The 17605-nt window shown below is 42.4% G+C and overlaps 2 protein-coding genes across 2 annotated transcripts in view; both read right to left on the bottom strand.

Annotated features, from left to right (window-relative positions):
- Positions 1-2678: 2678 nt before the first annotated feature.
- On the bottom strand, positions 2679-13494 carry hyal1 (hyaluronidase 1). The gene is made up of 4 exons (XM_076268160.1): positions 13345-13494; positions 11740-12668; positions 8090-8179; positions 2679-4220 (listed from the first exon to the last, which is right to left on the bottom strand). The coding sequence occupies exons 1-4, from the start codon at positions 13358-13360 to the stop codon at positions 3873-3875; spliced, it is 1383 nt and encodes a 460-aa protein (XP_076124275.1). The 5' UTR covers positions 13361-13494; the 3' UTR covers positions 2679-3872.
- Positions 13495-15245: 1751 nt separating this feature from the next.
- hyal2a (hyaluronidase 2a) overlaps positions 15246-17605 on the bottom strand; it is a 7449-nt gene continuing 5089 nt past the window's right edge. Inside the window, exon 4 of the mRNA XM_076268273.1 lies at positions 15246-17448. Within this exon, the coding sequence (XP_076124388.1) occupies positions 17026-17448 (423 nt within the window). The 3' untranslated portion in view covers positions 15246-17025. The remainder of the gene's footprint in view (positions 17449-17605) is intronic.

Raw genomic sequence — 17605 nt, forward strand, 5'->3', positions numbered from 1 at the left:
CACCTTATGTTGAGGTCTGTGTATATAAAGGTGTTTTTGCCTAGTGTGTAGAGTCTAACAGATAAAGCAGATACGTGGAAAGTAGGTAGCTTAACACAGGCCTTTGTGAGGAGGTTCAGCTCTCCTCATAGTGACAGGTCTGTCTTCTGCAAGGGGCTGCCAGGGACATAGCTGAACTGGTCTGATTGGAATGAGACCACATTCACACAGACTGACCGAGTGTGCATATGTGATCATGTCTATGGACGCAAGTGTCTAGGCCTATGCCCCCAAAACTGGAGTAAACATGGATTCGTAGAGTAGTAGTAGGACCTGAAAATTCATTTGTAGAATCTGAAAATATTTCAATAAGACTCTCTCTCCCTTCACTGACCTGTCTTTCCACAAATAAATTACAATCCTTTAGAATTGGGTTTCACCTATGAAACGCAATCACACCTGACTGACCACTTCTCCACCCTGCCTGTTTCCTGTGTGACCTCGAGACAGTTGAGGACCCCTCACTAAAGAGAAGGCCTTTCTCATCCACCAGCCAATTTCTTAGATAGATTAGCCAAGAGTGCTGACAGTTTATTCAAACTGCCAGTTGGAGAAATGAGAAGAAAGAAGACCCCAAAAAGTGGAAAAATAAATCTTTTAGAAATTAATGACAAACTGCAGACTACCATGAAAGGAATGGAGAGAGGCCTGCATTAGAGACTTTTTTCCATAATCTAATGGTGCCAAGTATAGAATGGATTCATTCAAACACATTCTTCAGTTTTTGTTTTGCTTTGACTCATAAGTTACTTAATGGCCAAACAATGACATAATTGCATTCTTCTCTGTTGTTGCACAGGCCTCATTCACATATTTTCATACATTTTTTGTTTTCTTTCAAAAGGTGATGGTGTTATTTAATGGCCAAACAATGACATAATCACATTCCTTTCTATACAATACATCTAAGGCAAACGTATCTTTGTGAGCAATTGATTCGCCATTGCTGAGAGGAGATGGCCCTTTGTGTGCCATTGATTGGTCATTGCTAGGAGGCGAGGCCTTGTGTTGATGATTGACTGGTAGTCATCCAGGGAGAAAATTGCTGTGGCAAATCAGACAGTCATTGTGCACACCTTCAATGTATGTGTGTGTGTGTGTGTTTGTGTGTGTGTGTCTGAGTCGGTCCTACCTCCTATTCAGAGACTTATAATGGGCTTTGGCGGGAGTGAAGAAGCTGCCCATCGGAGGATAAGTCACATGTGACAGTCTGTCAGGTCACCTCTCATCAGCAGTGGAACAGCTAAGACAGCAAATCTTGAGAACACACACACACACACACAGGAGTCAATGTTCCTGTCACAGCTCTGCTAATGACATGGGAATCAGAGCTGAAAGGCATTCTTCAGAAGTTTGCTTGTCTAATGAAAAAATACAAATTCAAACCATGAAGAGCTGCAGGTTGACAGCATCACACACACTGAATTGCAAGAGATACTGAACAAAACTGTCAGGGTCACATTAGCCGACCCTGGAGGGTCAAAGTGTGTTTAGGTTTCCATACAGTGTCAGTAGCCTATGTGATGGGATGTATTCCAATCATCTGTAGCTAAACTATATCCCTGACCGCTTCAGTAGGCCTACTGCTAAAGTCAAGTTACAACATCCAATTCTCAAGATATAGCTATGTTGCAGTGTATGTGCGAACAAGCAGGTCCTGATTTTGACATGAGAGGAAATACCGCTTGTCATTCATTACTAAGCGTGAAACTATTCTTGAATAGAGTATGGTGGGTGGGGGGAAATTAGAGAATGAGGCAAAGGTCTACTCCAGCTTATCCAGAAAATCCAAGCCTTGTAATCACTTAACAAAACCATGCACGGGCATATGAGGCGTTTTTAAGCCAGCCCCAGACTGACATTCAGTCCCGCCAGCCTGGTGTGAAGAGGTGCGCTCCACTGAAGGACAACGAGACAGAGAAAGTGTCACAGAGAGAGTAAGCGTGACGACCCGCTAGAGAGAAGCTGCTACTTGCTTTCCTCAAGGCAACCTGCTAAAGGACGCCGAGCGCGTTACCGTGGAAAGGTTTTAGGTCAAAGCGCAGGAAAGAGCAGACGCTTAGGATGATTGGGGAATAGAGAGAGACCAGTGGGGGGGGTGGCGATTTGGGAACAACGCGTCAGGAAAGGAGCTTTTCCTGGTGAGACTGATAAGTGTAAGAGAATCCCACTTCGCTGTCCACTATCACAGGCTCGGCCGAAGCTTATCTCCTCGTAAAAGCGCCTCCACGAATCCCTGGGTCAATTCAGTCGGTCTTTTAGAAGAGTGAATGAACTCTAACTTTACAGACAATGTTTGGGAATTCTTTATCTAAGCTCCATTTGTTTCTACCCGAAAGTTTCCCAAACTGCATTTGATGATGGGATTTCAGTTTTAGGTTTATTTGTGGGGCTCTTGCAAGTCCATCTATAAATTTATGACCAAGGTCTCGAAGGGGGTTGCTTTGTTGACAGACTGATGTTGGCAGACATTGAATATTCAGGGATTGGTGGGTCAGGTGCTCAACGTCTCAACATCTAAACATTTCCAATATGTTTTAAAATACTCGCAAATAACACATCACCAACGCTGATAGCAAAAATAGACAAGAATGCAGGCCTACTCAGAGTGTGTTCTGATAGGTCTACCTTGACAAACATTTACAACAAAAGGAAACTTTAATAACTTTATCTCTGAGTAGTAAATTCCCTGCGCAGAGGGAAGGCAAGCCGGTAGGCTACAGTTATTCCAGTTGTGAAATTCAGCATACAAGACCATCTTGGAAAACCTTGAAATGTAGTAGTATTAGATGGACCTATAGCTTCCCCTCACTTCCACTGATGAGAATCGGCGTTGTCCTTTAAGGGTCCTTCGCCCCATCTTCACTGAAGTTCTGCTGCATGTGGTAGTGACTAGTGATGGACTATTGGCGTTTCTTTACCGCCATCTATTGGTCACTGCACAAACACAATGATGGACCTACACTATTCCAGTCAGAGCGGGTTGTCAAGGATCTTTGATTCAGTGTAGCCAATATTGAAGTACGCCATGAGACGTGGTTAAAGATCAGGTGACTCGCATTTTTTAAAAAATTATTTAAGTAAATGATAATAGTAGGCTATATAGGCTACTTTAAGTGCCCATTACTAGCACACCGTGGAACATCATCTTCTGTGTGCTTATTTGCAAAATATCATGACATTGATGGCACATAAAAAAAGTTAAAGAGTATCAGTTAAAAAAAAAATACCTTGGAGACACTAATGATGGACCAAAGCATTTCTAATTATCCTAACCAAAGTCAGGCTGTGCCCTCTTAATCGTATCTAATAGTGCTGATGCAGATCAGGTGGTGAATTATCTCAGTAACTCAGCACCAGCTCCAACCAGTTACCAGTACAGTAAAAATCAAAGATTCTAGAGCGCTACCTTTGGTAAAAAAAAACATTCCTGGAGGTTCAAGTTAAGATCACTGTAAGTTAGTGCTCTGAAAAATGCATTCATTCTTACAAGCCTCAGCACTCATTCAGTCATTGCGACTTAACTTCAGTTTGACTAGGGAATTACCACATTTTGAATACAAATATATCCAAGGATACCTTGTGTATCATTTGAATATCACTAGATTCAAATGTTAATTTATCAATACAGTAACAACTGGATCAAAATCTTAAATTAAGATTACAGAAACATTGAAATGAGAGATTGTTAAACTCTTAGTGCAAGTGCAGTTAGATTGGCTATGTGTAAACGTTGTGGATTTGAGTAAGATTAAGATTTACACATTAGTATAAAGCAATCTTCTATCACTTTTACTGTTCTCATTTCTAACGACCTGTATAGTCTAAGTCAGTCAGGCATTCTGCTTGACAGAGCAGTGCTCCCCTATCCATCCTGGGAAGCACTGGCATTTGAAAGGGAGTAACTGCTCCTTGGTTGCCTTGTCCTGAGAGAGCCCTGGCTTCCTCTGGGCCCTGAAAGCTGGTCCCTGGTGGAGGGTGCTGGCATGTTCGCTCCTGGGGATGATGCTCCAAGCGGATGGGTCAAGGTGGAGGTACGCGCCGGATGCGGGGTCTCGCCGTTGACAGCGGCCATTGCTGTGGCAGATGTCGCGGCTGCACACATAGGCTGCCGTCGTGACGTTCACCACATAGCGACCTAGCACCTCATCCACGTAGGCTTTCACCGTGTTACAAGACATCTGTCAGTGGGAGTAGAAAGAAGAAGTTGGGTGTGTGTGTGTGAATGTGAAAGTGTAAATGTCTGTATGAGTATTAGGGTGTTTATAACCATGTACCACTGACAGTTTCACTAAAAAAAAAATATTATTATTATTTCCCCCTGAAGTTGATGGAAAGCACAGAAAGGTCAATCTTCCTGGGATAGCATTTTTTTTGCAGCATGTCTTTGTCTCTGAGTCAAATGCAGCAGCAGGAGGGTGCTGCAGTTTCTACACACGCCTTGAGCAAACACATCTAGAAAGAACAGCTTGTGTTCTGACCACCAGTGACAGTGTTTCCTCTATGTTGATTTGGTAGTGGCGGCCCGCCACGGTTTAATTTTCTTCCCCCGCGGTATCAGAAATGGGGCAGACGCGCAATAGTCGCAGTTGCCTTTTAAATGATCCTGCCGACATTATGCACCCCCGTTGGCGGCCGCTAACATTGCAATTTAACAACAAGCAGAACTATTCAGAGGTTTGGGGCTGTCCAGTTTAACTCCACATAGTGTGTTGATGTGCTTATTGTGCAAATGTTTGCTTTCTTCTGAGTCACTATTAAACAACACCTCCACCAAAAACGTCACCGCGGTGGGTCCGTTTTAATAAGACAACGTTCAACTTGTCAGTTCTGACAGCTCACGTCCTGATATCAAACATCTGGAAACATTTAAACGATAAGTGAGTCACTAATATAATACAAATTGGAAATAGTCTATAGATGTAGTAATAGATGTAATGATGTTAAAGTAAATAGTTGTGTTGTATGACACGGAAAAGTTTATTTTTTAATGATTTGGGCTACACAGACGCACAAAGGCCGCACGGCCTAAACGTTTGTTACCCTTGTTGCTAAATGTGAAAATAAATTAGCAAAAAGAAGTGCAACCATTTTTTTAATTTTCTAACGAATTAGGCTACAGAATGCTTAGCCTAGCCAGGGGTGGGCAAACTCCGGCCCGCCGAGCATTTTCATCCGGTCCGCCGAGCATTTCATTTGGTTATCAGGCTGCTCGCTATTTTTTTCCTGCGATAGAGACGACGTTGGTTAGCCTTACTGCAAACTGCTTTTCATTCTCCTTAGAGAACGTTTGCAATGTCAATGTCAAAACATCATGTTAAATAGAGATAACATCATGTTAAACTAAGTTAACTCTTAGTTATCTCCTTTGCAGCAGATCTAACGTGAACATTATGCGATCCATTTAATTGGGAACGCGTCTGCACTCACGAGAGGGAGAGAGAGCCGCAGGTTCCAGCTGGCTAGCCATTGTTGATAATTGATATCTCCTTCTTATAAGAAACTTTTAAAAGGAAATCATGAAGGCAACAGTAGTTCCCACTACACTAGCCATAGCGGTGCAGGCAGAAGATCATTGAGAAATAAACGTGAATTAAAGCGACTGTCTTAAAGCGACAGTGCACAAATACATTTGTTAAACTGCATAAAATTAGGGACCGTTCGTTATTTATAAACGGGATCACCGGAGGGATTTTGAGTGCTTCGATCAAAAGTTGCATGACCCTCCCCTGCCTGCAATATAATTTTCAACGACCCTCCAGCAGCATTTTCAAAAATGACATGACCCTCCCCGGCCAATTGTCGATGTCCTCCGCCCACGCTCTTATGCGCAATGAAAACACATCAACATAGATTACCGTTCTTAAATCAACCTCTGCTTTCTGATCTTACACATCACACTTCACCAAGATGATGGCCATTTCAGTAGATTTACTCACTAACATTGTTGTGGAAACACAATAAGCATGGAAACTAAATGCACACTTCCTGCAACTGCATTAGCCTACTTAAAAAGTTACTCCTCTAGTAAGTATTCACATGAAATAAAACAATAAAGCATTGAGACCATTCAACAAAGCACACTGGGTAAATACAAATTCAACACATGAACTTGTTGCTATGGACTCGTCTCTAGGCTTCCTCAGTCATTGTAAAGCTGCCGAAGCTGAACATTATCCAAAACTCAATTTCTCAGACAAGCTTCAATTTGGGAGCTTGCTACACTCCTTCCTTCTCAAATGACTTGATAAGGCCGTTTGCACAATTTCACAAATAATCACAGGGACCGAAAATAACATGCCAACTTTTTCCGGGTTTATCATTTTAACATTTCCCCGCTGTCTTGCCGTTTTAATATTTTCCCGTAGAATATCCCATATTACTGTAATAATCTCATAACTGTAGTCCTGCATTCTGGCCTGTCTCTGTGTTGTCCTGTTGTTACCCCTTGCCCTTCCAGTGAAACAGATGTATTCAAATCATCGTTTTGCTTGCTTGAATGCGAACTCAGAGTGATGTTAACCTAGGCCTATTTAAGTTAACGACGTGGTTGTCGTGAGCACGATTCATTAGCGCTTGCAGTGTTCGGCCATAGGCTATGCCTACGTGCGCACCTGCCAGGCTACTCAGCTAGACAAAGACTTCCCCCTGTATATTCACTCCAATTTGGCCTACCATAACTTACCAACTACACTGTAGACCATAAACTGGCTATTTATATGACCAAATGTATTTGTTCAACTTTATAAAGCAGAATTACACACTGCTACTTGGAACGTAACAATTTTTTGTTGGCAGGAGAGAGAATGACAGCGATTAACAAATTGCACCAATAAATACTATATATTTTTTTGCAAACAACAAAAACAGAAAGGATGGAGACAGCAAAGCTAGAGATGGGCAGGAACAAGGTCAATTGGTAGAAATGCTTGTCAAAACGTTAGGAGCTGGATGTGTGGATGAATGAAACAGTATGCTTTATGTTAAGCATGCACACTGTCTAAAGTTAGGCTACAAGGTAAACTACAAGTAAACCAAAGTTAAATTTAGCTTTTTTAGGGCTGGATAAAGTTGACCAAATGGATATAGGCTGTTAGGCGTGAATAAAGTAGGCTACTTTGTTGCTCCAACCCTTCCAACGTTAATGGGGACGAATGTTGACATTTTCCGTATTTTGCGTGAGAAACCCGGGAAATCTCCCTTATTTTCATCGTCCAATGTTGACAGAGCTATGGAACGAAAGAGAACGTTATACGGCGACATAAATCAACAATCAAACAAGCCACTTTGATTTTTTGCTGTTTTCATTAATAGAAAAGATGGGTGACCCTCCCTCCTAGACAAAAAAAAGTTAGGTGACCCTCCCCTCAACAAAGAATAAAAAGACATGACCCTCCCCTATTTTCCTCCGGTGACCCCGTTTATAAATAACGAACGGTCCCTTAGCAGTATTTTTAAGCAATTCATATTTTAAAAGAAATACTTTTCATACTAAATTATAGGCTATAAAAACAATAGTTTTTTATGTATGTGTCGTGGGGGGGGGGGGGTTGTTGTGCGGCAATTTTCAAAACCCAATGTGGCCCTTGAGCCAAAAGGTTTGCCCACCCATGATCTAACAGCATGTATGCTACTCAGCATCAATGGACCACCTCTTTCTGAATTCTCCTATAACCGAGCCTTGGAGTTATTTTTCCAAAAGAAAAATTAAATGTGCACAGCCAGGCTTCTTTGAATTTTGGTTTCCCCACGAAGAATTTCTTGTAAAATTCATTTTGCAGACCTGTTGTAGATTCTCCAAAAATACAGTTCAATCACAACTGAAAATAAAATAATGGCTCATTGAATAGAGTGTGTGAATAGAGGTTAATAAATATAATTGTTTGTGTTGCAGCGAAGTGTCAGTTGTCAGTTCCGTGGTGCTGGGACGGGGGGGGGGGGGGGGGTGTAGTGTTCGGACGGGCCTGCCCCCACTGCTTAAAAAAATCCTAGAGGAAACACTGCAGTGAGTTTTGCATTGTGTTTCCGTGCACCATGAGAGTGTGTGTACCTTTGACGCTGCATAGTTGCCATCTCCCCACAGTACGACTCCAGCAGCCCCCAGGGCGGCACTCTCCCCGATCGTATGAATCAGATCGACCTGCACCACAGTGCCAACACCGGCACAAGAACACAAGAACAACCATCCAAGAGTCAGCACAAGCAGGTAGGGGCCACAAAGGATAACAAAAACTAGGACAATAACTACCAAACATAACTGTGATCGGTAAAATGAGAATTAGGCTATTTCAAGTAATGCATTCCAAACTACATTTTGAAATGGTTTTTTTAACCATTTAAACTGATTTTGATTTTATATGGTCATGTGAAGGACAGATGAACACACACCACTCCCACTCACCGACCAGATTATGCACTATGGAGTTTTATGGTGAAGTTCGGAACCCAATTGTAATTGTAGAGAGAAACGTAATGAAATAAGGAAGAACTTCTCAGCATTGTCAACAATATTGTCAAACGTGTCTAGTTAGTATGTTATCATGTTATAACTAGGCTGTTGACTGTGTTTGAAAGGCTCTTGCACAGAACAAGAACACAAGTAGATTGCTACTTTTAGGCCAAAACCCCTTGCATATGAAAACTGAGATCCTTAATGCTCAATTGCATGCAAGATACATTGCAAATATATTAAATTCATAAGGCCAAAGATGTGAAAGAAAAAGGTTGAATGTTGTTTTGAATTGGTGATGGTACAAAGACAAACAAACAAACAAAATTGACAAAACTGAAGACAACCATATCGAAGTCAGAACTTTCAAAGTTATTTCAACCAGATGCAATGTGGCTGACATATTAAAGGAAAATTCCGGTATTTAGCACTTTGAGTCCTGACACGACTGAAACTGTATTTCGCTACGCTACTTGTTTTGGAACATCAAGGAACACCACTAACCACCCGGTGAGTTGCACAGTTTTGAAAACGAACGTTAAGGGTTGTTTTAGGACATGTTTGAGCATGCCTGTTGGCAGCCACTCTGAGTAGTCAAAGGCGATTGAAAAAAAACCAGTCAGAAAAGTCGAGACAGGACCAATCGTCAAAATTTCGGTGTCCACCACTCTAGTTCATCCAAAACAAACCAAAAAAGGGACTCAAAATGCTAAATACCGGAATTTTTTTATAATATTTAGAAACAAATAATAGTAAGAAGTAAACAAAAATTTTACATAATAATCAAAATGTTATGTAATGTAACACTACTTATACTGCATTTTGGTATAATATTAAAATGTCACTGATGATATTGCACTTTACTGATAGCCTACTGGTACTAATGATACTCCACTTTACTATTTTCTAATGTAGAGATTAGGGATGTAACGGTGTGAAAATTTAACCTCACGCTTATAGTGACCAAAATTATCACGGTTTTCGGTATTATTGCGGTTTAAAAAGACGCAGAGTGGCTACATGATACAGTACACGTTTTGCGGTGAAAATGTTCCACCTTTTAAAATCAGGTGTAACCTAATCCGAATCACAATTAAATCCATCAATTAGACAACAGAATTGTCAAAAGCAGGCTCATATGAAGCTGGGAAGGATTAAACACATGGTTTGCACACCGTGGTAATCAACTGCGATAATTATGATATTTGAAATGAAAACGGTAATTGTTATCGTCAACATTTTTTTTTTCGCGGTTTACCATTATACCGGTAATCGTTACATCCCTAGTAGAGATGCTTGGTGCTGTGTATTGTTGTGTGGGGTTATGGGAGGGTTTAGTGGTCCTGTTGTTGTCTGTTGTCTGTAGTGTTAATTTCGTCAGACGAGAGGAGAGGAAATATGTTCGTCAACGACCTTATTTTCATGACTAAGACGAGACGATGACGGCAGTAATGTCCTGAAACACTGACTAAGACTATCTTAAGATGCATTATTGTTGACGAAAAAAGACGAGACTAAAATGTTTTGCATGAAATAAAAACTAAGATAAAATCTCTCTTCATTTTCGTCTACAAAATGAGAAGACAGAATATCTAGCTGTTAAGTTTTCAAAATATTCCGAATGAGTTCATACGCAACAGCTTTCCTGTAGGCTAGTCTACATGCTGTTGCTGCAACCCTGTGGCTGCAACACGAAACTACATGGAACAAGAACACTGGAGATTTCTGCCAGAGTTAGCAAGCTAACTACCTAAGCTTTATGCCACAATGCTACATACCCAGAAGTTGAAGCTTCTCTCATACAAATTAACATCCCCCAGAATGTCTATACGAAAATGTTCATCATGTAATGTCAACTATTTAACTAGTTAGACTGATGATGCAAAGTTTGCTAGCAAGTAAGCTAATATGGAAAGTTCGCTAGCAAGTTAGCTATGGCCAGAGAATGTCTGTTAGAAGGGCTCTGCTATGGCTAAGATGGAGAGTCTGTTTGGGGAATGTGTTGTGTTTGGGCGCATCGCCATCTAGCGAGGTGGAGTAAAACATTAATACTTTGGTCTACCACAGTGTTTCTCAAACTTTTTCAGTTTCAGGACCACTTAACTAACCCTAGCTAAAAAAAAAAAAGATTAGACCTACTTCAACAGTAGCCTATAATTAGTCTACACTATAGGCCTACTCACTGAACCACCTTGCTTATTGTCTTTGCTTATTGTGTGGATTCATACTGTATGATTTAAACTGGCATATCTTACATAGACAGTGTTGCAGAACTGTTTTTACATACAAGTTGGTTCAATATTGCTAACAACTCATCTATATTATATTTTACCACGTCTGCTCGCGGACCACTTGGGATAGCTTGCGGACCACCAGTGATTCCCGGACCACACTTTGAGAAACACTGGTCTACGAATATGACAGTGGTCCAGTCAAATCTTTTACTGTCTATCGTCAAATCCCAGCCGAGCTATAACTGTAGCTCGACTTACCTGTGCATGTAAACATACTGACTGACAAAAAATCAGAATGAGTAATTATAACAGACGAGTAGCCCTGTGGACACACAATATTGTTGGAAAATTGAGATGTGTGAAACACTATTTGACTCAAATGGTAATCAGAAATAATTTGTTATTAAAAAAAGACTAAAATGTGTTGACTAAAACTGACTAAGACTAAGATACCTTTAGTTTTCTTTTGACTAAAACTAGACTAAAATGACGAGACTTTTAGTCGACTAGAACTTGACTAACAAAAATGATATTTGAATGACTAAATATGACAAAGACTAAAAAGGACATTTCGTCAAAAGACTAAAACTAAGACTAAATTAAAAATAGGTGACAAAATTAACACTAGTTGTCTGTCTACCTGATGAGCTGTATGATGCAAGACGAATTCCCGAAAGGATCAATAAATGTCTATCTGTGTACTATCAGCCAATCTTCTCTGAAACTAAACTTATTGATTGACTTGATTGATCATTTTATCTACAGTTTTCTTTTTTTTACCCTGACACATAGTCTTGTGGTAAAACAGACTTTTTTTGCTATTCTCCTAAATAGTCTTGGTTATTCCCAGAGTTCAAAATAAACCCTCTGAGGTTCAAGTAAAAGCTGCTTTGATCCAAAGAGCAAGGTGCCTAATACTCAACTGAAGGCATCATTTTATCATACTTTTATTTGCTCATTGAGATGAGCACCGATGACTTTGATTCGACTAGCACCACGCATAGATCATATGCTTACCTCAGAGAGGAAGTCCAGAGAGTAGGTGTAGGCGATGCGTGCGTAGGGCAATACAGGCGGGCGGGCCACGGTGACCTGCTCCCGCACCCTCATGGCCTCCAGCACCCTGTGCCGGGCGTAGAGCAACGTCTCCTTAGGCCGGCCCCGTAGCCCCAGCTCCAGGTAGATGTCTGGGTAGAGTGCCGAGCTGCCCTTCCACAGCCACAGCAGGCCGTCATTGCGCTTCACCTCCAGCTCTGGGCACTCCCCCGTGTAGTTGACGGTCAGGTCATGGTACTGGTAGTTGTAGCAGCTGGGGAAGCCGTAGAAGCCCCACAGGCCACCAGGGCGCTCTCGGGCGGCCAGCATCAGTGTGTCCCCCATGAAGGCCTGCGCTGCGGCCTCAAACTGGGCCCGCGCCTCCCGGTCCACCTGCTCTGGGCTCCAGTCCGGGTGGCGCTCCTTAACCAGTGCCCGTGAGGCGTCCCAGTAAATGCGCTTGCTGTCCCAGTTGCGGTCCCAGGTGGGTCGCCAGCGCTCCCAGTCGATGATAGCCAACCCGTGGAAGTACCGGTCAGGCATGTAGGTGCGTAGGTCGTTGTCGGCCTGCCACAGGTGCTCCTTCAGGCTGGAGTTCTGAGGGACGCCGCCGTATACGGCCTCTCCTTGGGATGTGAAGTGCGGGTAGAGCCCCAGATGGCTCTCATAGAAGATGGTGATATTGTCTCCCATGAAGATCTGGTCATGGTTGGCCACAATGTCAAAGACGCTAAGGTCCAGGTCCACGCCATAGCGGCTGCTGCAGGAGGCCGTTGGCGCGTTCCACACTGTCAAAAAGGGGAGCTTATCGAGAGGAGGGAGTGCACGTCGTACACTGCCTGGGTGACCAGCTGCTGGGTCAGCAGGGAGGATAGCCAGCAGCCAGGCCACACAGAGTAGATGCACCATACCTGCGGGCAGAGATGGGGTGCAGGGATTTAATCACCCAATTATGGAGAAGTCGCTACACTCGAAACTGCTTTGAAATAAATAAATAATGCCATGGGTGTTCTATGGGCAAAGCCAATCTAAATGGAAATGAAGGGGGACGCCCAGTCTAATTTCAAAAAGTTAATTTTTATGATGAGAGGCAATTTTTAGAACAAAGGGCGCCATTGCCTGAACAGCTCATTATGCTTAATAATCTGTGTGTGTGTGTGTGCGTGTCTATATGGGTGGGCGGGTGTCAAAATATCTGCCACAACCGGAATATAAAAGAGGAACCTCGTCCCTATTATGACCGTCACTAACAACAGGTTATGTTGCGAAAATGAACATGAAGGAGAACAGTGGAAGAACAGACTCCCCATAACGCACACTTAAAATGTAGATGGGCTCTCGTCTAATCTAGCCTACACGTCTGCTGACATTGTCTGAAGGAAACCTTTTAACTCAAACAGGCTAGAGAAGTTTCTCAGCATTTGGCTGTATCGTGACATGACATGAATGGATGGTAGCTGTTGTTGACAAAGTTATTTGGCCAACGTGCGTTCGTTGACATTAAAACTCAAATAATTGGAAATGCCAAGTCACCTCTGTTAAAATAGGATAAATAGTTTTTTAAAAAAAGTTAAAAATCGCACTCACCCATGAAACGTGTCATCGTTGTTAGAGCTAGAACATGTCGATTCGTCGGAAATTCCGATGGACTGGTATGCAGCTGCAGTTGCAGTTGCAGCTCGTGATTAGAAAGAGGAAGAAATCAAAACCGTGTTCTGTGTAAACTACTAAGCAGCACCAATCCGCAACAGGAGAAAGGCGGAGTTCCTGAAAGAGCGTTCATGACAAGTAAGGAAGAGTGGCCAACAGAATCGGGTGCAGAACGTTCTCAAATTTTCGAATGATTAGCCTAAGTTATTTTACAGTATCGTCTCCGTATCCTCTGGCCCTCGTGTGCCTAGAATGTGTAAGCTAGGCCTACGGACCACCTAAGACCAAAGAAAACCAGGGCGCATCAACCGCATCAGGAGTTAATGCCACAAGCTATCTAAAATCGTTTAAACTGTGAGGGATGATTAGAAATTAGTTGAACTTTATCTATCAACTCGACAAGAAAAGCCATCGACAGCCTGGTCACTTCAAGTGCATATTGGCGTATTTCGAATTAGAAGGGGGGTTGACATACACACGGCATACGCTGCGCTCGCCTTTAATTTACTTTTGGTTGAGGTAATGTCCCAAAGATTTTAGTTGTGCTTGCCGCCGGGCAAAATATCTATGGTTTACAGCGCGCCGCGGTCAAAGTTCTTCATAATCAGTAATAATTCCCACACGATGGCGCTATCTCCTCAGCCAATACCTCACTATCAACGCACATTACTGAGCAAAATAAATTCAGTGCATGGTTCTTGACAACTCACGTGTAGTAAATCGTATATCATGTGAAATCAAACATGTGCAAGCAAATTAAATGATGAAAAATAATGTAATGCCTATTTATCACACCTATGGAAGACTATGGTGAATAACAGAGAGAGAGAGAGAGAAACAGTGATGTAGATATGGAAAGACAAACACACAGAGAGAGAGAGAGGGAGACATACACACAAACACACGCACTTGCCCTCTTCATTTTCTACTAATTGCTAAAGGTTAAAACTGAAACACCGTGTATTGTGCAACAAATGATGAAGACGTAGCCAGTTTCATTTAGGTTACACTGTAACCTTATCAATATGTATGCAAATCTACAGATGTTTTCTAACAATTCTGCTATAATGTCCTATTTCAGAAAATAAAGATGGATAACAGCGTGTTAAGCCAAATACCACAGATGTAGGAATGTGAATAGGCCTACTGCTGCTCACCACTTCAGAGAAACCAGAAAAGTAAACAATCTGCACATTATCTGCATGAACCACAAAAACATATGAAAGATAGAGTAAAAAGGTGGACAGAAGAGAGAGAATATCGTAATTGAATTAGAGAAGTGTTTACAGCCAGCTTTTGCACAAAAGGAAACCCATTTCCTGAATATTAAAGACGACCAGAGGAAGTGAGCTGGCAGACAGTCTCCCAAGGGCATGACTGACCAGCCCTGCTCAGTGGACCATTCATGTGGTTCTCCAGGCGTACTTCCCCTCGTGGCACCAAGGGGGCACATGAGCAAAATAAATCACCACACAGGCTCTAACCTCCTCAATGCTGATCTGAACCATGACACGAGACACTTACCCAAAACCTTAGCAGGGCTTTGCTGACAGTGCAAGCGAATGTCACCGATGAACAAAGACGTAACGGAAAGCCAAGCACAGCAGAGGGTGCAGGTCCAACATCAACAAAGAACAGGTCATCCGGTAGCAGGCAAATCCACTCACATTCATATTTTAGTGGAAGTGATCTAAGCATTACACATCCTGTCTGCTCAAAGGTACTTAATGGTCTCATTTCAAATAGAGTGCACACAGCCAAGTCAGCTGCATTAGCACTCTTTACTCTCCACACAAAAACACTGTGACAAAGAAAGTTTACAACAAGGGGATACAAGATCAAGAGCATATCAAAAATGTAGATTTATTGACATGTTCCAGCTATCACCCATACAATTAAAATAAACATTAAAAATCTTTCTTTTTCCAGTGTACATCTGTGTGTACCAAAAACAGTACAAGTTCCTAAACCTTACGATGCCCTGATCATAATATTAAATATTCAACAATGATCACCACTCTTGCTCATTCCCTCTCATTGTTAGCACATACACAAACAAGTCATAAAAGGCAAACACATACATTGCTTTCTGAAAATTGTAAAAAATAATGGGGCAAACTTGTTTGAACCACAGATCATAACAGCTCATTTACAATATCTGGTGCATCCTCCTCAGAAACTCACACAAACAAGTAAAAATAGTGTCCTCAAACTTTGGGATCATGGGAAAATTATGCACAGGAAAGCAAAAAAAGGCTAAACGCTGTCCTTTTCCAGCAAAAACAAACACACAACCATAAACAACCTCCACTTTTAGAGTTCAAGCGACTTCCCTTCCAGTAATAATGAGACATAAGTGCTCCTGTTTGGAGTCCATCAAACTGTGTGGATTACATGACGGTGAATGTGCATGTGTGTTTTTGTTCAATGTTTCTGATGTATTTTGTTTTCAGCAATAAGACAGTAGCTAAGTCATGACACTGGTTTTAAACAAAACTTTGCGTAATAAATCAAATCATTCACTCATTCTTAGACCGGAGTTGTCCTTTAAGGCAAACTATGGCACTGCAACATACATAACTGGCTGTGACTTTAGCCTATAAACACAGGAGTTGCATGAAAAGGAAAGAAGTACTATCTAACTGCTAGCAGCCCATTACTTTTGTAGTCCAGTACTATGGTAACAAACAGTCAACATGACAGACTTGTCTCTTCTACAGTTTTCTACATCTACAAACACACAGTCTAGACATGCATAGGCCTACTGCAAATATGCAGTGTTCTACTGGCAAATATGCAGTGGTCTACTGAAAAAAGAAAAGCTTCTTGGTTTACCTTTACTTGCAATAAGAAAAAAACATGAGTTCCAAAGTTTTTAATTAATTCGATAACATAACTCTTAAACAATACCGACATGGTCAAATAACTTAAAAAATCCACTAAGCCATGCATGCTACCATAGTTGATTCTCTACTCCATAGGTTATGCATGCACAGCACATGGGTATACCCTGGTCGCTTAAGCTATGGTATTTCAGGTATCTAAGCACAGCTGCCACCTGAAAATTCATCCCTGTCCCTGACTTAAACATAAGTAGCTGCTACTGTGTTTGCTCAGGAATTCCACTGGAGCTCCCCTGTCTACTGCTAATCTTCCACAAGCACATCTGACTCAGGTATGGGCCGGGGTGTGTGTGTGTGTGTGTGTGTGTGTGTGTGTGTGTGTGTGTGTGTGTGTGTGTGTGTGTGTGTCTGTGTGTGTGTGTGTGTGTGTGTGTGTGTGTCTGTGTGTGTGTGTGTGTGTGTGTGTGTCTGTGTGTGTGTGTGTGTGTGTGTGTGTTTGCGCTTGACAAATGTGTGTTCAGAGAGCAGTGTGAGTAATTACCTCAGGAGCAGATCCTGCAGTGAGAGGTGCTTTGGACAGATGTCATGGAAACATGTCCTTTTTTGTGTTTCTGTCAGTATGATTTGTATGTTTTCACTGAACAAGTGTAAGTGCTTGTTTGGGGAGTGTCAGAACCCTCGGAGTCCTGGAAAAGTTTGTAAGAAAATAATGTATGCATGTGTGTTTATCAGTGTGCATGTATTTGTGTGAGTGTTTCTTATGTGGTTGGTCTATTCAGTGCAGCAACGGCAGCATCAGCAGCACTGGCATCAGCAGTAGGAGCAGACGCTGTGTGGCCGACCCCCCGACAGCGGACACGGCGTCCCCTCTCTGCTGCTGGGGGTCCTGCATGGCACAGTCCTCGCCTTGATACCCGCTGTAGCACTGGCACCTGAAGTCCTGGGCCCAGTGGCTCCTCTCCTCCCCCGCGCCCGGCTCTCCCCCTATCCGGAGCACACGCAGCCGGCCGCCCTGCTCCTGGATGCTGTGGGTCAGCGGGTCGAGGTGCAAGTAGGTGTCCGTGTTGGCGATCCTGCGCAGGCAGCGGCCGTGCCACCCGCACAGTGCCTGGCTGCACTGCTCCGCCGCCGTGGACACGTTGAGCAGGTAGCGGCCCAGTGGGCCATGCAGGTACTCACTCAGTTTGACACACGTGTCCTTGCAAAACAGAAACAAATGACAATAGTTAGCATCTGTAACTAAACATTACTTTGCAACTAAACAACTAAACTAAACTAAACTAAACAACTAAACATTACTTTGACAGTTATTTCTTAGTTGTGGATGCACAAGCTCGCTTGTTTTGAACTAGGGA

This window comes from Alosa pseudoharengus, unplaced genomic scaffold (genome assembly GCF_046254945.1).
Source record: "Alosa pseudoharengus isolate Yale_2024_CS ecotype anadromous, Long Island Sound unplaced genomic scaffold, YU_APseudo_1.1 YU_APseudo_1.1_scf_5, whole genome shotgun sequence".
NCBI classification, from domain to species: domain Eukaryota; kingdom Metazoa; phylum Chordata; class Actinopteri; order Clupeiformes; family Clupeidae; genus Alosa; species Alosa pseudoharengus.